Source organism: Myiozetetes cayanensis, unplaced genomic scaffold (genome assembly GCF_022539395.1).
Source record: "Myiozetetes cayanensis isolate MyiCay16 unplaced genomic scaffold, myiCay2020 scf7, whole genome shotgun sequence".
NCBI lineage: Eukaryota > Metazoa > Chordata > Aves > Passeriformes > Tyrannidae > Myiozetetes > Myiozetetes cayanensis.
Window position 1 is genome coordinate 51962784 of NW_026087964.1, and position 27710 is coordinate 51990493.

The 27710-nt window shown below is 46.7% G+C and overlaps 2 protein-coding genes across 2 annotated transcripts in view; one reads left to right on the forward strand and one right to left on the reverse strand.

Annotated features, from left to right (window-relative positions):
- Window positions 1-17183, forward strand: IGFBP7 (insulin like growth factor binding protein 7). Its single transcript, XM_050338613.1, has 5 exons — window positions 1-488; window positions 12980-13089; window positions 14574-14690; window positions 15340-15466; window positions 16943-17183. The coding sequence occupies exons 1-5, from the start codon at window positions 8-10 to the stop codon at window positions 16960-16962; spliced, it is 855 nt and encodes a 284-aa protein (XP_050194570.1). The 5' UTR covers window positions 1-7; the 3' UTR covers window positions 16963-17183.
- POLR2B (RNA polymerase II subunit B) overlaps window positions 17127-27710 on the reverse strand; it is a 17391-nt gene continuing 6807 nt past the window's right edge. Inside the window, exons 8-25 of the mRNA XM_050338608.1 lie at window positions 27448-27644; window positions 26637-26756; window positions 26084-26270; window positions 25055-25198; window positions 24642-24781; window positions 24406-24517; window positions 23769-23923; window positions 23323-23521; window positions 23046-23214; window positions 22498-22594; window positions 21617-21711; window positions 21079-21329; window positions 20902-20991; window positions 20525-20632; window positions 19947-20060; window positions 19693-19853; window positions 18267-18462; window positions 17127-17374 (exon numbers count right to left, since the gene is read on the reverse strand). Coding sequence (XP_050194565.1) covers window positions 17285-17374; window positions 18267-18462; window positions 19693-19853; window positions 19947-20060; window positions 20525-20632; window positions 20902-20991; window positions 21079-21329; window positions 21617-21711; window positions 22498-22594; window positions 23046-23214; window positions 23323-23521; window positions 23769-23923; window positions 24406-24517; window positions 24642-24781; window positions 25055-25198; window positions 26084-26270; window positions 26637-26756; window positions 27448-27644 — 2625 coding nt within the window. The 3' untranslated portion in view covers window positions 17127-17284. The remainder of the gene's footprint in view (window positions 17375-18266; window positions 18463-19692; window positions 19854-19946; window positions 20061-20524; window positions 20633-20901; window positions 20992-21078; window positions 21330-21616; window positions 21712-22497; window positions 22595-23045; window positions 23215-23322; window positions 23522-23768; window positions 23924-24405; window positions 24518-24641; window positions 24782-25054; window positions 25199-26083; window positions 26271-26636; window positions 26757-27447; window positions 27645-27710) is intronic.

Below are 27710 nucleotides of genomic sequence, written 5' to 3' on the forward strand. Positions count from 1 at the left end.
TGCCGCCATGCCGCCCTCCGCGATGCTGCTGCTGCTGCTGCTGCCGCCGCTGCTGGCGGCGCTGGCGGTGCCCGCCCCGGCGGGGGCGGTGGCGGCGGGGGGCTGCGGGCCCTGCGAGCCGGCGCTGTGCCCGGCGCTGCCGGCGCGGGGGTGCCCGCTGGGCCGGGTGCGGGACGCCTGCGGGTGCTGCTGGCAGTGCGGGCGCGGCGAGGGCGAGGCGTGCGGGGCCGGCGGCGGCGCGGCCGGAGGACGCTGCGCTCCGGGCCTCGAGTGCGTGAAGAGCCGGCAGCGCCGCAAGGCGAAGAGCGCCCCGGGGCTCCCCGCCGCCGGCCCGCCCGGCGTGTGCCTCTGCAAGAGCCGCTACCCGGTGTGCGGCAGCGACGGGCTCACCTACGGCAGCGGCTGCCAGCTCCGCGCCGCCAGCCTGCGCGCACAGAGCCGCGGGGAGCCCGCCATCAGCCAGCGCAGCAAGGGAGCCTGCGAGCAAGGTGCGGGGAAGGGAGCGGGGTGCGGGACGGGAGGCGGGGGGGGGTGTGTGTGGGGGGATGTTCCGCTACAGCCGCCCGGATGCACGGGGAACAAAAAATCTGCGCCTCCCGAGTGCTCCTCCTGCTGTTCGGTGCCATCGGGGTGCTTATTTGTAGAGTGAAGATGAGTTCAGACCCACCTTAAATGGACCGGAGAGTCCCAGCCGGGTGGCGCTGCCTAAACTTGGAGTGACACTTCAGAGCGGCCACAGAAGTGCGGAGGAACCTGGGCGCTCGCTGTTGGCTTCCAGCGGTGCTGGAACTACGCGGCCCCACTTTTCGTACTTTTGCCTTACAGGTTGCAATTTGCCCTGCTGGGAGATGGGACAAAAGGGTTGAGCTGTCCAGGGGAGGGTTCTGCCCAGGAAAGTTGCAAACTGCGAGGAAAGGAAATGATTAAATGGATGTGAAAGCCACAGAAATTCAGAGCCAGCATTCGCTGGCTTGTGTTGTTTCAAAATGAAAACAAGCAGTGATATTCCTGTGAGCTGCATGTAGTGGTTTGCACTTGCAACATTTCCAAACAGGAGCTTTATTCATCCTGAGCTTTTTCTTAGGGATGGTGCTTAAGGAAGAAATTGTTCTGCTGCAAAGCCTCTACTAGAAATTCTGGCTTCTGAGAGTGCGTTTGTCTGGGAGGGAGGGAAGAAGAGAGGGAGGGAGGGAGGGAGGGAAGGAGGGATGGGACATAGCAGGCAAACAATATACTGAACATCTCAAGGACAGTATTGCAACGCCAGTGCTGTTTTGGTGGAGGAACGTTTTCATAAACACAGTATGTGCAGGTCACAACCTCCACCTCCTCCCTCTCTTTCTTCCCATAACTGAGGCCAAGTATGTTTGCAAAAAAATGTTTCTGAAACTCCCAAGGAAGGCATGAAAGGCTGGGTAAGGATTAGGTTATGGGCTTTGATGTTGCCCATTAAATGGCCTGTGTGGCTTTTCACAAACCTTGTGCAAAACATCAGGGTTACATATTAGCCAGAAACATTGTGGTACGTGTTAACTCTTGGAGGGAAGGAGTTCAGCTCTCAGGGTAATGTGGGGTGAGATGAGAATGGTCTCACTCTGTGCCTCTGTCTGCTATTTGGAAGAAGACTTTTCTGCCCAGTGGACTCAGGAGGTGGTCACAGCAGTCCTAAAAAGCAGTCCTAAAGATCTGTGCTACTTGGTCCTGCTGGCCCAGACAAGTGAGCAGATGGGCTTGAAAGATTCTGAGGTCATGCTTCAGGTGTGTACTTGAGAAGACGGCTGTGTTCTCACTTGTCTTTCCCAAAGTCACATGGGAGTTCGTTGCAGAACAGGTATTAATATTCTTGAGATAATGTCCCAACCCTTCACTGCACTTCCCTGTGTTCATCCCACACTGCATTCTGGCTTAACTTGGTGGGGCTTGGAGACAGAGTTTGATGAGGTCAGTGCAAACATGAGCAGCTGGGCAGAGGATGGTGGGAGGCCACTGACGTGCCAGCCTCAAACAGGCTGTTTCCTGTTGTTTAAGGACATCACTGGAGTATGTGGTGCTGAGCCACTGCCAAAATGTCCCCTCCTCCATCACTCTGGGGAACGAGTCACTCTTCTTTTGGCTCCTGCTGCTGGGAGAGCTCTGACCCAGCATCTCAGGGAAGGGAGCAGGATGGATGTGGGCTGCTCAGCAATGGTGGTGCAACCAGCTCTTCTGAGATTTCCCTCGGCTGCATGAACCTTTCTTGTGCCATGGACCACCTTCTGGTGATATGCGTTGCTCTGTGACTTGCAACAGAAGCAGGGACTCATCCCACACACGTGGTAGACATCTGGAAGTATTTCTGTAGCCCTAAGGGCCTCCTGGCAGTTAGGACTGTTGGGTGGGAAGGGGTGGGGAGTTGTAATCTCTACACAGATTTTGAAACAATGACAGGAGAGAACATCCATCTCCATCATCCCCACAGAGTGTAGAGCCTTTTCCAGTATCTTTCCAGGTAGGAGAGATCCCAGTTTTCTGGGTTTCTAGAAGAACCTGGATGCTGTGGGAGTCAAAGAGTAGAAGTACTGGCTTTTGTTTTCCACCACAAATGGATGTTATCCCCTTAAGGCACTATCTATGTTGGAATCCTGCACAGGGAGATCACGAACAGGCAGGATCCTGCTTGCATCAGTCATTTGTTTGAAACCCTTTGCAGAGAACGAAGTTCTTGGGTGACAGGGCACTTGGGCTTCCTGCTTGTGGCAGATTGGCTCTGAAATGTTTGCTTTCCCTCTCTGGACTATAAGGATCACATCCTTTGGGTCCAAGAGTGAGCAGCCTTTCAAGAGAATCTCTGAGAAGAGATCCAGAAAAATATGTTTCCAGCAGTGGATCATAACTGTGTTTGATTGCCCTTTTTTGGGAGAGGGGAAGTGTTTGTTTGGTTTTGTTTGTTGTGTTTTTTTCCTTTTTTTTTTCTTTTTTTTTTTTTTTTTGGTCATTCCTGGAGAGAGAGGGCTTGTTTTGCATGCCCGATTGGATGTTTCTTTTGTTTTTAAATAGCAAAAGGAAGAAGCCCATCCTTAGCCCTGCATAATTCGCCTTGACCTTGTCCTTGGTTGTTTCCCAGACTTCTCAGATGTGACGTCTATGTGCTTTGTACAAAAATCGTGCAACCATGCAGAAAAAGGTACTTCCGCTGCAGCCAAAACTTCCTGCAGGAGGGCAAAGGAAGACACAGTTGAGAAGAATTTGAAAGGACGGAAATAACCCTGGATATACATGCACTTGGCAAGTGCAGGGATCCAGTCAGCCCTTTATGGAGTGGGTTGCATGTGAGCAGGACTGTTGGGGATGTCTGGAAAAAGGCACCCTACTTGATTGCCAGCTCCTTGAAGCTGCCTGGCTGCCGCTGTGCTGTGCCAGCAGGGTATGGCAAAGCTGCCTGCTTTTTTGCTCTGGGGGAGCAAGCAGTGATGCCATGGTGCTCTCTCCTGGCTGAGGTCCTACTTTGCCCTCACACTTGCACTCACAGCTGACTCTGGGTTTGCGCTGCACCCTGTCAGGGAGCCACTACCTGCATCCTGTCTCTACCTGTGTGCCCCAGCAGCCTCTTTGTAGCTAATCCCAGGGCTGAGGATGCAGGGGGTGGATGCTGTGAAGTTTACCATTTGTTTTCCAACATTGCCTCTAAATGGATTGTCCCTTTGCTCTCTGCCTGTGAAAATGCAGCTACACTCAGCCTGCTGCCAGGTGCTGCAGGTAGGGTGGGTTCAGATGCAGAGCAGAAGCCTGTTGGAGGGGCAGGTACAGGGGTGCCTCTTCTGGTGGACCCTCCACAGGAGGGGAGGCTGCTCTGACAGCTGGAGAGCTGCCCTCTTGTCACTGCTGTCACACAGCTGAGCACAGATGTTCAGAAGAGCCTCTTTATGGAGTTGGCGGCTTCAGGAATGCAGGCTGAAATTCATTGTGCACACAGTGCACACACTGAGGCTGTTTACTGCCAGCTAGGACCTGGGGCAGGAGGACTCTGGTACCCACTGCCCTCCAAAGCCAGCTGGCAAAAAGAATTAGGGTTGCATGGCTCAGCTCAAGCCAGGCAGAAAAACAACCTCAAAGCACCAACCTCCATCAAAAAAAGCTATGAGGATTTCTGGCACAATGATCTCTCTGAGCTGAAAAATACCAGGCACCAACTTGTTGCCTAAGCAGTGCAAGAAGGGACAAATACCCCTGAGTCTCTGTTATCATTAGCTACCAGCAAATACCTGCTTTGAGAGACGTGTTGTAACTGCTGGAAATACTGCTGAAGTTGCCTCATCACAGCCCAAAGGCCTAATGATTTGAAGTCCCCAATACTGGTTCCAACAGGGTTGGAGTCTCCTGGTGGTTTTGCTGTTGTCAGTCAAGGCTTTGTCTGTGTGTTATGCTCACTTCTCTCCTGGTAGAAGCCAAGCGCCCGTCCTTGCCCAGTCAGCGTACAGCCACAAAGTGGCTCTCAGCAGACACCAGAGACAGTGTTTCACTCTCCAGGGAACTGGTGCTGCTTTGTACCTACCTACAAAGACCTCCTGGAGGTGGAAACTGAGGGCCTCTCTGTGTGAAGGGTAGATTTGCTGGCTTGCTAAGCAGTCAGCTTTACTTCTGTTGATCTGAGTGTGGTTTAAAGCTCCACAGCTCCATGAAGGTCTTTTACCAGCACTGTGAAGGTGCAGTGGTTTTCCTTATGATGATGAGGGCTCAGCACCTTGCAGCATCCATCCCACAGGCTGCAGAGCTTATGAACAGCAGAACCAGGAGAGATTCTTTTAAAGCTCACTGTAACCAGCACTGAACTTGCCTAAATCTCACAGTCACTGGAGCTGTGTGCTCCCCCCAGAGAGGTATCATTGTGGCTTCCCAGAAGCCCAGACAGCATCCCTCCTGGAAGGTTTATTTTTTAGCTAAGGTGCCACCCACCAGCTCTGGGGCTCAGGAAAATCTGGGTGTGAGGTTCTTGGCTGTCCACAGGGCTTAAAAAACAGATTGATGGATGTAGGATTGTGACTTCCAGGCTCTCGTGGAGACTGACTGCCCCAGGGACAAGTAAGGCCCCCCTCGCCTTCAAATTCCTGCCACTTTACCACATCAGTGGTTTTGCTTTGCTGATGCTCCAGTGTACCATAAAGCTACATCTGCGCTGCAAGCAAAGAGGTGCCAAGTTCCCACAGGTCAACTTCAAAACAAGAAACATAAATCACATCTGTTGGGTCATTCCATCTAAATTCAGCTGTTGAGGCTTTGCCAGAAATATCTTACTTTTGAGGGTGGTTTATTTTTTTTAACCCACTACCAGAGTAGAGCAAAAACAAGGATTTGGGAAAAAACCTTGTCGGGGATGGCAGACTGCTGTTATCACTGACATTGGCTCATCTCCTAATACAGCTGCCTTAAACTCAAAGGCTCCTAACTCTTTTAGACACCACAAAGCATAGTTCGTATCTAATCACATTTTGCAAGAAACTCCTCCAGATCTGTTAACAAAAGGCTTAGGTTGCCCTAGTTCTTTCCCCCTGTTCTTCCTTTCCTGGATTTTAAGGGACTTAAAAGATTCTCCACATTTTATAAACGGTTTTGTCTGTGCTGGTGAAAGATTTAGACAAGTTTTTGCTAAGTCATCTGTAACTGGAAATGAATCAAGTTCCCTAACTTTCCTGGGAAGCTGGTTTGGGTTTCTACATCAGATCGGAGAGGGCAGTACAGCAGTGGCCTTCTACCTGCTGTCTACTGCCACAAAGGAAACCGTTGTGCTTGCAGGTGGATCTTGCCAGCATTTTTGTGCTGCATGCAGAGAGTCCATGGCAGAGCACAGCTGTGCAGGTGCTTGATGTGTTATGCCTTTTGTTTGGCACCACGGGGTCCTTTCACATGGGGGGTGGTGTAGGGGTGTGGTATTTTTCAGTGTGGTGCTTGATTTCCCAGCACACAGTGCCTTGGGATTTTGAGAGAGAGTTTATAGGGCTAAGGCTTAATCATAGAATCATCAGGGTTGGAGGAGACCTTTAAGATCATCAAGTCCAACCGTACACCCAACACTCCCACTGGTAACCCCTGAACCACTAAACCATTTCGCTCAGTGCCAGATCCAGACACCCCTTAAACACCTCCAAGGATGGTGACTCCACCACCTCCCTGGGCAACCTAATCCAATGCCTGACCACCCTAACAGTGAACAATTTTTTTCTAATATCTAACCTGAATCTCCCCTGTCTAATCTTAAGGCCATTTCCTCTGGTCCTCTCACTGGAGGTACAGCAGAAGAGGCCAGTCCCCACCTCACTACAACCTTTCAGGTTGTTGTACAGAGCAATGAGGTCCCCCCGAGCCTCCTCTTCTCAAGACTAAACAAATCCAGCTCCCTCAGCCATTCCTCATAGAGGCTTGTTTTCTAGACCTTTCATGAGCCTTGTTACCTTCACTGGACATGCTCTGGACCTCAATGCCCTTTTAAAAGTCAGGGGCCCAGAACTGAATGCAGTACTTGAGGGGTGGCCTCAACAATGCTGAGTACAGGGGGATGATCACTTCCTTGCTGCTTCTGGCTACATTACTCTTGATACTGGCCAGGATGCCATCGGCCTTCTTGGCCACCTGGGCACACTGCTGGCTCATACTGGGCCATCTGTCAACCAGCACACATCAGTTCCTTTCTGCTGAACAGCTCTCAAGCCACTCCTCCCCTCAGCCTGTAGCACTGGATGGGGTTGCTGTGACCCATGTCCAGGACTGGCTCTTCACCTTATTGAATGTCATGCAGTTTGTCCTCGACCCATTGATTGAGTCTGTCCAGGTCTTTCTGCAGAGCCTTCCCACGCCCGAGCAGATCAACACTCCCATCCAGCTTAGTGTCATCTGCATATTTACTGAGGGTGCACTCAATCCAGATCATCAATAAAGAGGTTAAACAGTTCTAGTTGGGCATTGGCCCTTCTAATCTTCTCTCTACATAATCTCACACATCCTTATAGTCCTCTCAAGTTACCTGACCCTCCTTCCAGAGATGCTCTTTTTTTCCTAAAGTTTCTTTTTCCTAAGTTCCAGCCTAAATTCTCTGTTTAACCAGGCTGGTCTTTTCCCCAGTGACCTCTTTCTACACATTGGGACAGCCTGCTCCTGAGTATTTAAAAATTCCTTTTTAAAGCACATGCAGCCTTCCTGGACTCCACTGCTCTTCAGGACTGACTCCTGAACATTGCAGTTCATTGCTGTTCAGTGTTTAAAAACACTGCTGGTGTTTTTAAAATTCATGTGTAACTGGGGTTTTCCACTTTTGTAGCATAGGCCATAAATTCCTCCTTAAAAGGCATTTAGTTAGATGGAAAAGTTTTGGTTCACTGGAGCTTGAGATTTTTATGGTTACTATGCTAAAATCTACTATGGAAGTTGTTTAATATATTACTTGGCAGAGTCCTGGAAAGCAGCAGTATTCTGGGGACTATGCAAAACCTTCACTGCCCAGGAGGATCCCATATTTCACCTGTGTCTTCATTCTGTCATCATAGCATGTCCAAATTCACTAGGAAGGAATGATTACTGATCAGCAAATTCCACCCCATGTTTGTTTTTTCTAATGCTGGAAAGGCACGCTGTGTTTAAAAAAAATGTGTTTAATCCTTTGTTGGGCTGAGGTTGATTGAGGTTACAGCTAAATAGGAGATTACCACGTAACAAGTCTAATCAGGTTGGATTTTTGCAAGCCCTGCTTGCTTTTCCATGCATAAATGCTGCCATGCCTTGTTTCTGTGTCTCCCACTGCAAGCTTTTCACATTCTTTCCAGGCTTTAGCTCATGGAACTGGATGATCAACCCAAACCATTCTATGATTCTGTGATATAAAGGTCATGCACAAGGTCTCTGAAGGCAGCGTTCCCAAACCATGGTAAAACAGCAGGGGTGGGATTTCCAGCAGTACTGGTCTGCTCCATGCTGAACCTAGTGGTGTGGAAAGCAGGAGTTGGTCCATGGCAGATAGATGGTGGCCCAGGGCCCTTCCTCATGCTGACTCAGTCTCAAGTGTCCAGGACTTGGGACAAAGCTGCATTTGCATTTGCAGCCTTTCCAGGGTCACTGGGCTGCTGAAGTCAGAGGTGGAGCATCCAAACAGACAAAGCATCTGACACCTACTTTGGTCCGGATGTCTTGGAGCTTCCTTCTGTAACTCCTTAGTCTCTTCAAAGCCAGGTTAAAGGAAGATGAGAAATGCCTTCAGAAAGTGGTAAAGAACAAGGCTTGTAAGTCTGCCAGAAAGCATCAGGCAGCTCTGGGAGTTGGGAAGGCCAAAAGCACTTCCTGTCTGTTGCTGCCTCTCACAGAGCACTGACCTGGGAGGGAGCAGCTGAGGCCATGCCAGCTAAAATGAGTAGATGCCGCTTATGGAAGGTTTCCCCTTCTCCATATAAAGTAATTTTGAAGGGAAGATACTTGGCCAGCAACTTAGCAGACTGGAGTCTATTTTCAGGCTTGCAATAGTTTGTGAGAGTGAACAATGTTTAGTTTTTGCTTTGGTTTGCCGTCTCACAGGGAGTGTTCCCAGCCTGTGTTTGACCTGGGGCTGTGGCACAGCAGTGCTCGTGAGGTTTGGTTGGGAACCAAGCTGGCACCCACGTGAGCTTCAGCACATGGTGCGTGGCTTCGTGTGTTCGTGTTCCAGACTTCCTGCACACATCCAAGCACCAAGGGCATACCCACAGTGCTTAGTGTCCAGCTTATTTTTGCCTTTAGTGACATACCTGTAGGCCCCTTGATTTTAGCATAAAAGTTACTTCTCTCCTTGCTGTGTGGTTTTTATTTTGTGTGTGTGTGTGTATGTGTGGACACCAAAGGAAGATCAGTGAGGACCAGGTAACCCTGAGCTGTGGTAGACTGTCCAGGTACCAGTGAGAGGCAGCTGGGTGGGCTGGGAGATGCCTGCTGTGGCTGAGCAGAGAAGAGGTGCCTGGCGTGGGGAGGGGTCTCAGGAGCAGATGCCAAATGATATCCTCATCGAGGAAGTCAGGCTCTGCCACATGCTGCTGCAGCAGAAAAGCAACTACATAACAGCAGTGGGAACTCCTCTCCAGCTGTTGCTTTTGACATAATGCAGGCTGTCAGCTCCCTGCAATCTGGAGAAAAAAATAGTCCTTGCACAAATGGTCAGGTCTCACCCGGGGTGAATGAGCTCTGGGGCTCTGTAAAAAGCCCCATCCTGATCCGGGGAGAGCTATTTGTTTAACAAACAATGGGTAGAGCACTGAGGAAATGCCTGAAGTGCCTGTGGAGAGCAGCTGATCTCCACAGGCACTTCAGGCAGAGGAGCTCCTGCACAGTCAGGGCAAGTCCTGGCAGGGAGCATCTGCACATCAGCAGTGTCCCTGGTGCAGGCCCTGGGGGAGAGTGGAGACCACTCGGTCACCTTGATGGTGATGACCATTTCCATCAGCAGGTGCAGCCCTCAAGTCCTCAGCCCGAAGGAGGCGGATGGAGAAACATTCCCCCTTGGGAGCAATGCTGCCAGTAGAGCACCAAGGCCTCTCAGGTGCAGGCTGTAGGATGATGGCTGAGGGCCTCCTTGCTGGCAGGAATCAAGGCATCTTCTCTGTACAGAGTGGGGTTGTTTCTAGCCCTGCTGAACACGTGGTGGTCTTGCTCCCTTCACAAGAATTCTCGAAGCAAGAGGGTGACTTGGAGGAGGGAATGTACTCACATCTTCGGAAGTGCTTGCAAGGCTCAGCCATACCCTGCCTCTCCTGTTGCTGTGTCCTCTGTCCAGCTCTGTCCGCTCTGGGGGATTGTGGGAGAGAGCAGGAGTGGGACCAGCACAGGCAATAAGCAGGGTGAGGGCCATGCACATAAGTGTCAGCCCACTGTAGTAGGAGTCTAGCTACTGCTGTGGCCTGTTGAGATTTGACTTTAAATCTACTGACTTCTTGGCCTTTTTCATTTATTTTTAGTGGCAGAAGAAGCACAGCTCTAGAATTTTGGCTGCATGGATTAAAGTGAAACGTCCGGAGAGACGACAGTGACTCTTCCCATGACACTTGTTGCATCTCTCAGGATGTGTATTCCCTCCTGGCCTCAGAGCTGTGCTGGATAGAGGTGGAGGCCTGTGGATGCTTCCAATTCATTTTGCAGCCAAATACAGAACGTCATGTTCTGCCTGGTTAGATCAGGATGTACATCCCGAGCTCGAGCTCGGGACTGCCTTTTAAAAGTCAGGCTGTTGCTGTGCTGTGGCTGCTGTGCCAAGCCAGCCAAGAGCTTTGCTGTGAAGCTGTGCAGGCAATTCTCCTTTCCAAGAAGATAAACAGTCTCTCCTTGCCAAGGAGATGGGTAGACATTCTTTCTCTCCTTTCCCCTGCCAGCAGTTGCTGCTGAAAAATCCTTGTGTGATGTGGTCCTGGCAGGGTAAGCAAACACCTGTGGGCAAGAGGGAAACTGAGTGGCAGCCAAGACTGAGACACCTCAGGCAGTGGGTTTAGTGGTGCACTGAATGCTGCCAGTTCCCGGCCAGGGAAGACTTGAGCCAGATTGTGGAAAAGCATAACAGTGCCTTAAAATCCACCTGGTTTTTAACAGAAGAGTCAAGATCTCTCCTTTTCTGTGGTGGGAGATGGTGGTCATTTGGGGGGCAGCTGTGTTTTTCCTGCCTCATGGAGAACACTGGTAACCAGTGATAAAGAGGATGGTGTCGTGCAAGGGCAGACATAGCCCTGCCTGCTGAGGACAGGCCCCAAGCTCTGCCCTAGGAGGGGAATTGGCATGTGGAGGGTTGTGCATGTTTGAGCAGGAGGCGGCAGCCGTAGCAGGCTCTGCTGGGTGCACATCAGCTGGAGGCCCTCCCAGAGCGCAGTGCAAGCTAAGCTGCCTGGGGACATCGTGTCCCATAGGAGCTTCCAAGTGCACTATTGTCCCTATTGTTTAGAGGACACCGGAAAAAGAACAGCTGGGCTGTGCAGGAAACCCGCCGTGCTGGGTAAGGGGAGCAGAGTGCGTGACCTGAGGTGGCCCCTGTCGTGGGGATGCAATGCCCTGGGCTTGGCCGCAACCCCGCTGCTGTGCCAGGGGCCAGGCTGTGGCTGGGGGTGCAGGTCACCCCCCCTTTATTGTGGTGTACTCGGGGGGAACAGCCTTCAGCAGGGTGTTGCTGAGAGTGCAGAGCTGGGCATGGGCTGGAGGTACAGATCTGCTCTGGGCCACGTGGGGCAAGGATAATTCCAGCGCTTTTCCGTAAGGGAAAGGGTGTCGTGACTCTTGACACACCCCTCTTTTGACGGGTGCACAGGAATCAATTCATGAAGCAGCATAAGCAACAAATGGATAAGCATGTAACAAAATGCTGCTTAAACCTTTGACTCAGCCCTGTGCAGATGAGGAGCACCTGGGCTGTGGCATCTGCCAGGAAACCACCTGTGTTGACCATTAGGTGTGGTTTCAACCATTGCCTAGGGCTACACATAAAACTTCTCTGCTTCTCTGCAGCTGCCTGCTGTCAAAACCAGAACTGGAAAACTTCTGTAACAGAGAATGTTGATGGCAGCCACTCCTGGTCTCTTAGCAGCTTCCCACCTGCAGGCCATGTACAGTCATTCCTGGACAGGGAAGTCTCAAAAGAGAAGAGCTCACACTTCTCTGGGATCACATCAGCTGCTCAGGAGTGGGGAGCCACCTCAGCATCTCTTGGGCTAGAATAGAAGTATGGCTGATACCCTTTGGCTGGTGATACCAGTGTGGATCTGCCCCCAGATCCTGAGCAGGAAAGACACCAGCTTTCTGCTGGAAGATGTTAGTGTGGTGGGATGCACCTGGAAACCTGATCCCCACTGCCTGTGACAGGGCTGCAGGGGTGAGTGCGCATGCAGGGCTGAAATCAGTGCGTGTTCAGGACCCCATAAGGAGCATCAGGACCCAAATCTGCCCCTTTTTTATGGGGCTGAGAATAAGCTGTGGTCTGTGAGCCAGCATACCCAAGGGCTTCAGTCAGGCACATAGGAAATGCCTTCTCCTGATGCAGTGTAATGGGAGCTTTAGTTTCCTGTTACTGCCTGCATCTTCAGAGCAGAAGGGGGAAAGCTGTTTGTTGTGTTCTTAAAGCTCTCAATAACTGGAAATAAACACTATGTGCTCCTTTGGTCTGCACTTCCTATTATGGGGAATTAATAGCTGCATTTTGTAAAACAGCCTCACTAACGAGGGATTGAATAAAAAAGGCCATTCTTCCCTTTCTGGGATATGGGTTACATCTCCAACATTTCTCAGCCTGAGGGGTAAACATCTCCAGCCAGATCTGCAAAACAATTCTGTTCTCATCTTGCTTTGGAAGGAATTCTCTATTTAACCAGGAATTGGAGCTCTCGGGGAAAAAGGAGCTCTGAATTTACCTCATCCCTTCCCAGATCCCTGCCAGGGAGAGCTCTGCCATCCTCCAGCCAGCCTCCTTTGGCTGAGTATTGCACGCAGGTAAAACAGGAGCAGTGTAACATTGAAGTCTGCTAGCCAGCTGCCATGGGATTGAAGTCATGCTGGGGAGAAGGATGCTGCCAAGTTGGCCAAGCTCTCCATGGCATGAGAGAGTGACAAGATGCACCCTGTCTCCTGGGGGTCCTTTCCTCGCTGCCAGCTGACTTGGTGACTGCATGGTAAGCACACCCAGGCCAGTTTGTACAGGCCTGCTCAGCCCCTGAGATAACAGAATACAAACACTATCTTACCTCTAACCTCAGTCTTACAAGTAGATGGACTGATCTGAACTGCTCAACACTTGAGTTTCTGTCTGGTTTCAGTCTGAACAGCTTAAGGCTGGATGCATGTGTTGCTTCGGGGAGGGAAGTGCTTTGATGTGGGATCAGTCCTGCCAGCTTTGCTCCCAAGCAAGGATCCCCTTCACCTCGTCCTCAAAACCCATCAGATGTGATTGGCCCCAGTTAAAAGGCTCAGCAAGGAAACAGCTTGTAGTCACCCCAGGCTTAAAAGCATTTCTCCCTTTTTGCAGGACCCTCCATCGTGACTCCTCCTAAGGACATCTGGAATGTGACAGGAGCACAGATCTACCTGAGCTGTGAAGTCATTGGCATACCAACCCCTGTCCTCATCTGGAACAAGGTAAGGGCCCTGCTAGGAGCTCAGAGAGCACAGCAAACCCGAGGCAGCTGAAACTGCATGGTAAGCATAAGGACTGTAGCAGATCCCTCCATAGGAACACACCTCTTTGATGAGTTCTCCCATCTGTGCAGTCCTGTCCACCCCCAAACATTTGGTTTTGCTTAGGCTTTAGTCATTCCTTTTTCTAAACTCTTGTTGATCCCGAGGCAGAACATGTTTCTCTTGGTAGCGCCTGATATTTGGAGCACGCGGGGAATGTCCCTTGACCTGCCATCACCCAGCTGGCAGCAGTGACTGAGGTGGCTAGACATCGCCCACATTGTCGGGAACAGGAACCACATGGGGCAGTTGTCTCCAGTAGCCAGCAGCATGTTGATCTTGGCAGCACTGGTAACATCTGCCTTTGGAGAGGGGCCAGCGTTGAGCGGAGAGGATCATAGCCGTAGGGCCGAGAGCCACTGCACGGCCCCTGTGGCCTCCTCAAGTGCCACAGGTTTGTGGATGCTTGTGAAGGGCCTTAAAATTAAGCTGAAAACAATACTAGCTTGAGGCTGCTACTGGCTAAAAATGCTAGATTGGCCCAAAATTTTCCCTAAGGCAATAAGCTTTATTCATAGGGGTCCCAGTGCAGACCCTGGGGTGAGCAGTGTGGGCATGCTGACTCAGGCTGCGTTTTCTGCTTGTTTATGAGCAGATGCTGAGTTTACACTGACTGTCAATGCTACTCTGCTTTTTGTGCCTCTACCTCATGGCCGAGAGACTGCTGGACATGGTGATAACAAGGGTTGAGTACCACTTACCCCGTGCTGTGCTCAGGGTTCAGATACACAGCACTGGCGAGTGACTGCACTGCTGTTTTCCCCTCGATGCTGTGCCCACCAGTGGGGACAGCCTGGTTTGCTGCAGCAGAAACATGCAGGGCTGTTGCTGGTCTGCTGGGAAGAGGATAGGTCATGCAGGCGGACACTCAGTTCTCTGCTGCTGCCACGTTAAAAAGCCTGATCATCAGGAAGTTATGGGGGAGTCTCTCCAAACAAGGACAACAGTCAGCTCCTGGTGGTCTTCCAGTCCCAAGCCAGAAGGCAGCTGCTCCAGCCTGCTGAACTGGATTGATGTACAGCTGCCAGCAGCTGCAGGCTGCTGCACTGATGGGCTAAACACACCCTTGGGAACACGCACATGAGTTCTGTGAGGCCAAGTCAGTGCAGTCAGTGCAGGGTATGTTTGCACGCCCCACTGCTCAGCACCTTCCACATCAGAAAACCACGTGCCACTCTATCTGTTCCTGCTGAGGCCAGGGGAACACAGCCTCAGTGCAGATGCTGAGGCACTGGGGCAGTACCACGTGGACAATAAGGTGAAATGCTGACACTAGGAAAAACACATTCATGTAAAACTAGCATGGATCTTGTCTGTGTGTGGGTTCTAGCAGTTCCAGCATAAATAAGCCCCCAATTCTTACCTGTTTCTGCCCTTCTGTTTAGATAATTCGAGGACAGTATGGTGTCCAGAGGATGGAGCTCCTGCCTGGAGACCGGGAGAACTTGGCTATCCAGACCCGAGGGGGCCCTGAGAAACACGAAGTGACTGGCTGGGTGCTTGTAAGTATTTTGTGTACGCAAAGACCTGCACAAACAGTACGGGGGCAGTTTGCAAACATCGACAAACAACAGTACAGAAGGCAAATGGCAACACATAGGGCAATTGGAGGAAAACAACCTTGTGTGAATTAGGGGTGAAGGGTAAGGGTGGCAGCTTGCTCCAGTCCAACCTGTTGCATGCATCCTACCCCTGTCCAACATGCAGCAGAAGGGTGCATTTTGTGATCAGAAAAGGATTGACTGAAGTAAAAGTTCCTGCTGCTGTTAGTGGGAAGGAGACCCTTTCCACGTCTAGGAAGGAACAAGTACAGAGGTAAGGCATCCCTAAAACCCACCCACAGCTGGGGTGCTCTTACAGATCTGCCCTTTCCTCTGTGAAGCAGAGAAGAAAGCTAGGCTCACCCACAGGAGTGGGTGCTTGTCCCAAACCCCACTGAGGAGACCCACTACAATCTGAACCAGACTGTTCAGAGCTGACAGAATGCATGCAGTCAGCAGGGTTGCTAAGGGTGAACCCCTACAGGCACTCTGTTCATCTCATCATGTCTCAAGCAACTAGCATGTTATATAAGATACCTTAAAACAAAATCACCTCTACCCATGCACGGGATGCTCACTGGGGGGCTGGGGCTGTGTTTCTTCCCCCTAGATATCCCCTCTGAGCAAAGAGGATGCTGGGGAATATGAGTGCCATGCGTCAAATGCCAAAGGGGAGGCAACAGCTTCTGCAAAAATCCATGTTGTGGAAACTCTGCATGAAATTGCTCTGACCAAAGGTTGGTAAGTGTGGCTGAACACTCAGCAGCTCTCTTCCCTATCTTGTTATACTGTTACTTGATAAAGAAGGACTAGGTCTGTTTAGTGCTTTCTAAAAAAACCAAACAAACTAACCCAAAGAACACCCCCACACTAAAAATACCAGTTTTAACACACAGTTTTTTGTGTTTGGCAAAACATTCCCAGCAAATCTTAGCTGCTAAAGCTCTCGAGGGAGAGAACACTGCCAAGTGCTGTAAAGTACTGGAGATTAAAGATACCAAATTAAAATTAAAAAATACCTTCTGGGTTTCCAGCAGAACCACTTTCAGTGATTTTCCAGCCCTAAATTTATATTGTCTCTGTTCTCTAGACACTTCCAAACCCGCCCATTTCTCCTGGAAGCAGTATTGGCACAACAAGCCCCAAAGCAGACAGGGAACTTCAAGCACTTAAATTCCTTCCAAGTCCCTATACCTCCACCATCCTGGAAACACCCCAGCACCTGCCATATTCTCTGCATTCTGGAGTGTCAAACCTTGGAGGATACAGATATGCCACAGCAGGTCCTCTTTGCCAGGCTGTGTGCAAAGCTAATGGCAAGCCAACCACCCTCATTCCAGCTGCAGAGAGGATGCATCACTATCACATCCACATATGCTTAGGAACAAATCTGGATAACTGGGACAGTAACTGTAAATGTGCTAGAAGCAGAGGCACTGGGAACCAAGCATCCATGTAAAGAATACTGTGCTGCCCAAACCCACTTTTGGACTAATCCTTAGTTTTAATCCTGGCAGTTTTACCCAAATTATACAGTCTTGACTTTCTGTATCCTTGTGTCTGTGAACAGCTGAAATACTGCCCTTAAGAGAATATTAACAGTACTTGGCATTGAAATAAGAGCTTAAAAGGAATCCAAATATCATGCAGAAAAACTCTGCTAATGTTTTTTTGCTAGTCTCTAATCCCTTTTCAAGCATCTTAGTTATGGATATGAATGAAACTGAGTTTTGCTGAGCTGTGCCACAAACAGCACGCTTATACCCCAGAACAGAAAACGTTCATTCCCCCTCTCACAGTAACTACTGTGAGGCTGCAGTACCATGTATATTGCCTCATAGTTTATTTCTTACATACAACCCCCATGTGTTACAGCTGCTTCTTTTCAGCTGTAGAAAAGCTCTCTAGTCAGCACGCTGGAGCCAGGCAATAAGTAAGTGTAGGCTGCCAGCTTGAAGGAAATTGATAAGGTTAATGGAACAGACTGTCAGACGTCATAGCTACACACTGGGAGTCTGTGTCCCATGTCCAGGTGATCTCAGCACAGAAAAATGCATTTATTATCATCCCCCTGCAGCAGGGAGGGAAGGAAAGAAGGAAGGAAGAAGGGATCAGGTCTCGCCCTCAGCTAAAAGATCAGAAAGCTACTGCCAAAGTTGCAATATTCCCTCTTGGAATAGTACAGAGTGTAACATGTTTTTGTTTTTCCACAGATGATGGTGCAGAGCTGTGATGAGAGGACTTTCACTTACGCACAGTTTTAAATTAGTATTTTGGAAAGCTGCAAGCTCTGGCTTTTTCTAGCTGACTAATCATTCCTCTTAACTCCCTTGTTCTTTGACTCCCAATTTGCTTGCACACTTCTTTCACAGATGCACAAATAAAGAGATTCACAAGTTTGATTACAAATTTTAATTCTATTTACAGGAAATAAACATACTTTTCAACAGCACACAGCAGATGAATAAAACTGTATTTTGAATGCAACGTACACAAAATGAAACAAAACCCGAGAACTTCATCTTGTAATTAAAAAAAGAAAGCCCTTTTAAAGGCTAAACACTCATCATACGAGGTGCAATACTCATAGACATCAGTTCTTGGAAGAGGAGTTTGCAGGCATAGGGCATTCGAACCAAAGATATCTGGAAAGAGATTTCGAAAGTCCTGTGATAAGCACTCCTAAAGCATCAACTTCCACCATCCTCTAAACAAATAACTCGTCGAGTTTTTGGCTCAAAAGCGAGTCTGAAGTTATGCATGAAAGCATTTAACAAGAATTGCTCACAGAACGGTACCAAAGCAAGAGGGAAGCTGAGACTGTCTGTAGAGGTTACAACCGCAGCTATTCAGAACACATTTTTAACATAAAACCTTCAGCCAAGGGATCTGATCCTAAACAAGAGCCATTTAACATGGGAACATGTGCACGGCCAAGTGTGCCTGATGTGCAGTAAATGCACAGTTAAGATTTCCAGCACACATGGATTGGTAACTCCAGTGCCACTGCGTGGGGGCAGCAGTCAGTCCCTGGCACAACAAGAAGCCTGTTCAAGGCAACTCTTTTTATCTCTGCCGCCACCCTTCCTTGACATGGTGCTGTAACCAAGCACACACTGCAGGGCTTTTATTAATTAAAAAAAAAAACCACCAAAGTGCAACACAAAAGGCCTCCCATGGGGACCCACCTCTGCAAGCATAAATATCTTCATGGGACAGTCACAAGGGCGATGGCTGTTAAATTCCTGTGATTCTGAGTTTTACTTCTAAAAATAAGCTCTCAAGCGTTTAAAGTCTCTAAAAACTCTGCACTGTACAGTACTTGAGCAGCATTTCCTGCCAAGCCAACACTCTGAAGTTAATAAGGAAGCATCCAAATTAACTAGGTCACTATAAACACTTAAAACAGTTATGAAACTAAAATAGCAATTGTTCTGGTGCTTCTTTAAATATTTACTTCCCTATCCTCCTGTTCACTGGAGTGGCATTTCCTCTTGCCCACAGAGAGAAACAGTGGCCAACGAAAACCACACGTACCTGAGTTTTATTGCGGCAGCCGCGGCACTCATAGGTGTGAGTCCTCGTGTTTGCAATCGCCATGATTCCACAGAGGTTACACACATGCACCTGGTATGGGTCTGAAGCTTCAAACAATCTTTCTCTCAAGAACTGGGCTGCTCCATGAGCAATCTGGCAATCCCGTTCCATTTCTCCAAAGCGAAGGCCACCATCACTGAAAAGAGGAAAAAAAAAACCCACTTAAGTTTTTTGTTCATTGGCAAAATAATCAGTTTTTGTTGGCAGAACAAGTACCTTACCAGAAACACAACACCAGTATTGCAAGGCAGGAGGAAAGCTGTGCATTAATTTTTCTCTAACACCTCAGAATAAAGTGTTAGGGAGAATGTGAACACAGTAATTTTTAACTGCTGCTGAGCATTTCTATGACAGGTGTCAGACAGCCACAGCACAACCACACGGCAAAATGAAGTATACAGTTAAGTCATCCTCTACTTATCTGTGGTGGGTTTAACTTTGGCTGTCTGCCAGATACCCACCAAGCATCCCTCTGACTCCCCCACCAGGTCAAGAGGACATGGGGAGAGAATAAGATGGAAAAGCTCATGAGTGGAGATAAACCCAGGGATATTGCTTATCAACTACTGTCACAAGCAAAACAGACTCAGCATGGGGAAAATTAATTCACTGCCCATTAAGAATGGAGTAAGATGGTGAGAAGCAAAGACAAAATTAAAAAATTCATCTCCCCAAACTTCTTCCCAGGCTCAACTTCACTTCTTCATTCCAAACTCCTTCCTCCCTTCCCCATGGTCACAGGGAGAATGGGGGTTGCAGTCAGTACATAACAATTCCTCTCAGCTGCTCCTTCCTGCTAACACTTTTTCCCCTCCACAGCATGTGGTCCCTCCCGTGGGATAGTCTTTCACACATTGTTCCAGCACGGGCCTGTCCCACGGGATACTATCTTTCAAGAACAGATTGCTGCAGCATGGATCCCCCACAGATCATACCTCCTGCCAGGAGCCTGCTCCAGCGTGGAAGCTTTCCATGAGCTGCAGGGCAGTTCCTTTCACATTTTTTCCCTTCTCTCTCTCACAGCTACTGCACAGCATTTTTTACCCTTTCTTAAATACATTCCCACAGAGGTGCCAACAGCATCGCTGACAGGCTTTGGCTGGTCAGAGCCAGCTGTAAGTGGCTGTGGCCAGCACAGGGCAACCCCTGGTCCTTTCCCAGAGAGGCCAGCCCAGCAGCACCTCCTGCTAACAAAGCCTTGACGCTGCACCCAGCACTTGATCTTAAGCCAAACACATGAAAAACGGGTGGCTAACTGGGGTGAGCTAATGAAGTTCTAGCTGCAAAGCTGAGGCAACTAATAGTTCAGGGCTGAAAACTCGACAGGAAAAGAAAACACCACATAGAAACTAACACACATCCTTACCGAGATCTACCTTCCATGGGCTGCCTGTTAAGTATCTGGATGGGCCCTCTTGCACGAGAATGGATTTTGTCATCTACCATGTGCTTCAATCGCTGGTAATACGTAGGACCAATAAAGATCTGTGATGTGATTTTTCGACCAGTGAAGCCATTGTAAAGGACCTGAAGAAGTCAATGCAGTCACTGAATCATAAGCCTTACTATCCACCAAATGTGTATTAAAAAGATTACAATGAACTGATATTTTGGTTATACCTCATTTCCTCTTAGATGATAGCCATAATCTGATAAAAGATTGGAAATCTTCTGCACATTGACAGCGTCATTAAAAGGTGTAGCATCACCAATTTCTCCCTTGTTTGCAGACACCTATAGAGAAGAGATTTGCAAAAGTCTGTCATGTTTCTGAAGGACTGGTTATACTATATTAAGCTGTTTCAAACAGTTCAACATTTAATGCTTGAATGTGAGATTCTGTGCCCATCATAGTACCCTATCTTGCTTTGTTTATCAGCTACACAACTTAAAAAATACCCAGTATCAACAAATTTGCTACTCCTTTTGCTAGGTCACGGAAATTGTCTGAACAAAAGTAACAGATGAGAGAGCACACTGTGGTGTCTGACTTGCTGGACAAAATTTACAGGACTGTAGGTCTTCCCTAAGAAACCTGCTTTTGCTATCAAGTAACTGCAGAACAATCCTTATTTTTCAGTGAAGTAACACCTACTAGGCAGTACTTATCTTTACAAAAAAACCCAACCCCAAAAGCCCCTCCCCCAAATTTTAATTCATGTTTCTCAGACATTCAGTACAGAAGATTTTTTTCTTACCTTGCCCTGAAGACACTCAATCAAGTGACCAATGGTCATACGGGAAGGGATGGCATGGGGGTTGATAATGATATCAGGTGTGATGCCTTCACAGGTGAAGGGCATATCCTAGAGCAGGGAAACAGACAGTCAATTCTTCCCAGAATATCATTTTTAGGAAAAGGAGGTGCCTGAATCCAAATTAAATCTTTTAAAGTGTTTCAAAAGCATTTAAGTATCACGTAAGAAGGAGCTGTGTCCCTTTCTAAAAATATTTTAGCTAAATTTAAGTCAACACATTGCACCTGCATAGGTATTCCACAGACAATTCACTTAAGGCAGTTCAAACGCTAAGAATGGCATTGGTAAAATGCTTAGAAGGAAAAAAAAATTACTACCTCTTGCCTGTACTGGATACCACAGGTTCCCTTCTGACCATGCCTGCTAGCAAATTTATCTCCAATCTGTGGAATTCTTACAGAGCGCACCTGTAAGCCAGAGGGAAACATTCAACTGGTAACTTAAATATACAGCAGAGATTATTGAAAGCAGAAAGCACAAACATTAATGCTCACCCGAATCTTGCAGAACTTGTATCCTTCCTGGTTAAGGGTCACCATGACCTGATCTACAATGCCAGTCTCGCTAGTTCGCAGGAAAGTGCTGCAGTCTCTCTTTGTGAAGCGTCTGTTTGTGCTTTCCAGTTCATCTTCGTTCTCTGGCAGCGTGACTGTTTTGCCAATGATGACATCATCCCCAGACACACGTACCCCAGGTGCTATCAAACCATCATCATCAAGTTTGTCATAGATTGCGTGTCTCATACCTTGGAGCAAAAAAAGAAAAAACAGAAAGTAGACTCCCAAATTTTTCAACATACTGACTCTGTTGTTCTGTAGAAATTCAACAAGTCTGCTTGCAACTTCAGACAACTGCAGAAAGATCTAATTTTACACAAATACCTCAATTGGTGTACTAATAACAATTAATACAGACTTCTCTGCTGTCTCATATGCCCCAAAATGAAGACTGCATCAGTTCAACAACATTAACAGCCTTGCCCACAAAAACTGAATTTAAAAACTCAAGTCTTTGCACACTCCTGTATCTTACCTTGGCAAGTTTCGCGTGTAGGCTTTTCAAAAACTTCCTCTTGGTCATAACCTTTTTTAGACTCCTGCTCTTTGTATGAGCGATAGAACACAGATCTGAAACAAAGTTACAAAGCCTTCTCCAGTGAAACCAGCATCATTTCCCCTCATCTGTAAATCTGAATTTCACTATAATCATCTTTTTATCACACATTATGGCTACTAATATTAACGACAACCAGAACCAAATAATGACAATATTCCACAAAGATTTCCTCTAATTTCCTGTTAACCTGACCATCAATGAAGAGGGGAAGACAAAAACAGAACACCCCACCCAACAAATAAACAAAAGTTTCTGATGGTATTACGATGGTCACTTTTAAGACACTGCATCTCTAGATAACATGCTAATTTTTGACGAACTGCAGAGACTTTCAGATCTGCTTGACATCTCAGAAGTAGTTATTATTTCTAATGATTATTTACATCTCCAGCATCTTATTTCATCTTACTTTCCTCCTTATATATGCCACTTTGCAAGCTTTTTTAGGCTTCTACTGCTACCTTGCAGCGTCACCCTCATAACTCGAGCTAGGAAACATTCAATTTATAAAGGCTTCTTTTTGGGGCAGTAAAAAATAAATACCAAAATGGAATAGCTGGGACATTGCACAAAGGATGAACATTCCTTACTGTGCTTTGTTTGCTAAGGTACACACTCATTGTTTTCATTGTGCTGCTCCCTCCATCCTCATTAAAAAAAATTACAAAGCTTCTCAGGTTGGAAAGATTTGGAGAACGGTGTCTTCCAGCATAAAGATGAACTTTTCATGAACCTTTGGACAACTCAGTATACTTTTTTTTAAATTCCAAGCAGTTAAAAAATTTACTAAGGCTTACCTGAAAAAGCCTCTGTCAACAGCAGAACGGTTCATGATGACAGAGTCTTCCTGGTTATAGCCCGTGTATGATGCGATGGCTACAATCGAGTTGATACCTATAATATGCAGAGCAAAGACTTTGAAAGGATCTACATGTTTCACTCAGACATTATTTGTAACTCAAAATAAGCTGTATTCTCTACAGGGAAGCTGTTCTACCCTTTCTGAGATAAAATCTCCATGTCCCACACACAGAAACATGTAGTATCAGCAAATCCAACTTTGGGTAGAAAAGAGAGTCAAGAGTGACCCCTTGTGAAAAACCTAGCAAATACCAATAGAGAAAATGCTTTTTTTTCCAGTTAGATTGTAGCAGACTATGGAGGTAAAGTAGTTTCAGCTGCAGCACTGCAAGTGTCTTTTCTGCAGTCTAGGTATCCAGCTACAAGCTAACACCTTTTAAATTGCACACATTTGCTAAATACTCAGGTATTCTACATAACACTTGTGACATCGTCTAAACAAACAGTAGTATTTTTGTTCCACAGACATGAACTGACAACATACCTGCTGGTAACTCTCTGAATCGCAAGTACTCCATGGAGCGTGTTGTCACAAGGGGCTTCTGGGGATAATACAACACGTGTGCCAGCGTATCCATACGGACATGGAAGTTTGTGATGTAAACTCCCATGGCCTGTTTACCCATAGCAGACTGGTATGTGTTCCTGGGAGACTAGACAGACAAGAGAAGACCAGCAATTATGCACATAAAGCTCTTTACACACACCTGTGGGTTTTCTATCAGATTTAAAAAGCAGGATGTTGGACGAGGTGCACCGACCTGGTTGTGATCAGGGAAAGGGATAATAGATGCACACACTCCCAGGATCATGGACGGGTGAATCTCACAGTGCGTGTATGTTGAACAATATGCCACACCTTTCTCTTGCAAGTCATCTGGAGTCATTGCCAGCATCACAGTCTCTTCTTCCAGTGTATCAATGTACTCTACCACACCACTGGCCACAAGATCCTGCCAACTGAATAACCAATAACTACATGAGCACATAAAATGGGTCTCTTCAGCAGTAACAAGAACAAGGACTTTCCTGGCTTATTATTAGTACCACTGCCTCCGTGTGACTCAAAAAAAATTAAACTACCTGGCAGAGAGAGCATCTTTGTGCTGCACAAAGCTTTAAACATTTCTCTCTCCAGCTTGCGGGAAGGTGCAGCTTCCAAGATGGAAAATGACACGTTCAGTTGAACTGCAGGAACATATCTCACCTGTAATTGTTATACTCTCGTTCCTTCAGTTGGTCAATATGCCTTTTCTTCAGCAGCAACTTCTGTTTCTCCACAATTAAAAGGGGCCGACAAATTCTGCCTGCATCGGTATAGATGCGGATTTCTCGCTCACGGATGTCTCTGATCATCGAGACCTGTACAAGAAAGCAGCACCCTGTGAGTACCAAGCCTCTGCTTGGAATCAGAACCACAGAACACAAAACAGGGTAACTAAATTCCCTAAAGCAAAGACTTTACAAGTGCTACCATCAGCAGAGAACAAACGTTAACACTCCTACAACAGTAGCATTTCAGAAGACTATTTTCAACTGGTTTTTTTCAACTGGATTCTCTTTAAAAAGCAAGCAACTAACTCCCCCCTTCCCCCACCAAAAGCCTCAAATCCCAAACAACAAATCACACACAACATCAAGTAACAAACAAACAAAAGGCACCAAACCCAAAAAACTCCCCAAACAAAACACGAACCAAAATTAAAACAAAAACTCAATATGATGTATATTCAGAAAGAGACTGGCAAATAATTTGGCAAGATATTTGGAGCTTGCAAACTAGTATCAAGGCATTATCCTCTCTTGTCTAAAGGGGACCCAAACTCTAGATGTAAAATTTATACCTCTGACACAATGATGTCCATCTGACGGCGTAGCTTCCTTAGGGTATTCATGAGCTGCTCTGGATCTTTGTGTATTCCTACCCAGCAGCCATTAACAAAGATCTTGGTAGCACTAGAAAAAAGGAAAATGAACAAATAATAATTAAAAAAACCCCACACCAAAACCCCCCACACCTTTGAAGTCTTGTGCAGGACAAAAAGTTTAAGTCTGTTTAAACAGTTTCATTTGCACGTACTCAGCTATTGCTGCTGGAGAGATTTCTTCCAGGTTTTCCATGCTCCACTCTTCCAAGAATTCCAAAATTGGGGATGGCTGAGACCCCACAGAAATGTAAGCCATCAGGGCTAAGTTCTTCACAAGACCTACTGCATGACCCTACCAGAAACACAAAGTTAACTTGCATTTTCAAATCAACAGATTCCCCCAGAAAGATCCAAGAACTGAAACTTCAACTCCTCAATGAACTGCACACAACACATGCTGATTACCTTATTAATTCCTGCCATTCAACCACAGAGTTAGTTATAAAGCTAAATATCCATGTCAGCACTTTTAAAAAATGTTGCAAGCGATCATCACCAGTGCCATGGCTACAAAATGACCAGCAGAAAAAGGCAGTACTGACATAAAAAATACTGCTTTCCTTACCTCTGGGGTCTCAGCAGGGCAAACCATTCCCCACAGCGTATTGTGCAGCTGCCGGGGCTTTGCCAGTTTCCCATCTCTCCCGATGGGAGAATTCAGGCGTCTCAGGTGGGAAAGCGTAGACGCAAAGGTCAGGCGGTTTAACACCTGCACACAGCGAGGAATGCAGTTAGTCAAAGCTTCTTAGGTATGTTGTTGACAGGCAGTACATTAGCACAAACCATCAGTGCCCTCTAGAAAGGATGTACTTAAAAAGAACTAAAATAGCTCTGTTAGCTACACTTTTTAGTTATTAGGAGCAAATTAGCATTTGCATTCTTCTCAGAGTCTGCTCAAAGCTTCTCAAAAACGTAAGAAAATCTATTTTTACAGCCTGAACTGTGAGAGTTTATTTAAAATGCAAACAAACCTCTCATACACATATAACAACAACAACACTCTATCCAGGGACACCTATCATCTTTGCCCCTTTCTTTACTTTGCTTTCCCCAAATTATGATCCCACCAGGGCTCCAGACAACAAAATGTGCTGGTATTTAAAAACTGACACCTTTTCCCTGTTTCCATCCTTAGGAGAAAGGGACTCAACTAAGCACTACACTGCTCCTAAAGTCAGTGCTCCTCATCATTTCCTCATCGTATGTAACTTTTCTATGACAGTCAAGTTTCTTTAACCACCTGTGAAGGACTGGAAGTAATTACAGGAAAGAAATTCATCCTCCTAAAAGATACCCTAGGATCTAAGAATTTACCAGACACACAAGCATATGCTCTAACACACACACAAAAAAATCTTATAGAGTTATACCAACTGTTCAGCAGTGAATAATAAAACAAACCATGACAAAAAAAACCAAAAAACCCCAAACCACAAACCTAAACCAACTATTTGGATCTTCATCTGTGTCAGCTAAGGAAGCTTCCTTTCAAAAATGCTTCTACTTGACATACAACACGCATGGCTGCCAAGCCATGTCAAACCCTTCCATGACATAGTTTTTCTCTTACGTAAACCTGACAAAGCTACTGTACCTGAGATACTCCTGCTCTGGCCTGATGAGCTTTCTTCTGGTCACCCCAGTTTCCAGTTGCCAATGAATACTTCAAACCATCTGAAATAATTCTCGTTTTAATTGCCAGTTCCAAGTTGAAGTCTTTCCCTCTGTCAATAAACTTTTGTGCATATATTCTCACTTCCTTCAGCAAATTCTTAAACATTCTGTAGAAGAAAGACACCAAAAAACATGATTAAATAGTGCTGTAGTAATTCACCATAATCAGTGTTATTTGGAAAAAAAAGTCACTGACCTCCTGAAAAGAGACAATTTGTAACTAGCAAGGAGGCAGAAAGGAATAAAACAAATTAACCTGTTTGTGAACGTGAACAAAATTTGCTCCAAATCAAGTCAATCCTAGCCACCAACTTAGGAAACTTAATCACTCCATGAAAAAATCATACTCAGATACAAGCTTTGTTGACTAAGACCAGCTCTTGGACACAACAGAATTAGTCTGACTGATTTAGAAGCAGAGAGTTGGCAATGCCCCTATCATTAATTATGTCCAAAGAAAACATGATACTTACCCTCTGAAGAGGAAAGCCAACAGTGGCCCAGCAAGATCCAGTCTTTTGTTGCCATAATGATCTCTGTCATCCAGCTCTCTTCTCCCCAGTGCTGCCAGCAACAGTCTATGAACCATATACCTAAGCAAATAAGATAGCTTATGTTTTAAACTGACAACAGGTATTCAAAACAAAGATTACATGCTTTCACAGATAAATCAGTGAACTCTTTCCTAAAGGCTGTCTATTCCAGATCTTTAGGATACTAAAACAGACTTCTTCAGCATATCCTGAGAGGTAAATGACCCACAGAAAGTTCAGGTTGAGGACAGAGAGAAGTCAATATTTAAATCATGATTAAAATGTCTCTTCTGCTACAGTCTGTCTTGTTCTGTAATATGGGCTCTGTTTAAGCATTTGCAATCAGGTGTAAAACGGCAAGTCTCCTGATGCTACAGTTCATCTGCATAACAATTAGCAGTGATCAAGATGATGTGCTAATAGTTCACATTACAATCAGCTTATCAGTAGTCATCTACATATTAGTTATCAATTTCTATATTTTGTCCATGCAAAAAGTCATTTATCACTATCATCACATCTAACTTAAGATCTAGAATGTGTTGAAGACTCATTTTGTTTCCTTATTTTCCCCTTGCATTTTCTCAGCCTCAGAAATATATCAGTGCCCTAAAGTTTATCACTGCGTATCCAGAAGACCGAGCTTAAAAACAAACTTCCATTCAGTGTGTTCTTCCAATCATATACATATATGAGAATAAATTATGTATTCAGGGTCCATTTGCAGATGTGAGACAGAGTTCTGACATACCCTAGGAAATAGGCCTTTTTGGTTTCACAGAAGTCACTGACACCAACATGTGGGAGCATTTCTTTCTGCAGGACTTCTTTAGCATACTTGATTCTCTTCTCTTTGGTGACACCTGGCTTTGCACCTCTTGAGCCAATGAAGTTTAGAGCAACATTCTGCTCCTGAATGACAAATGCTTCATCCAGAGAAGGTTTGACCTAAGGCACAAAAATACAGCAAAATCCTGTAGCATCCAATGTCTGTTGGGGTTGCAGGAAACGACA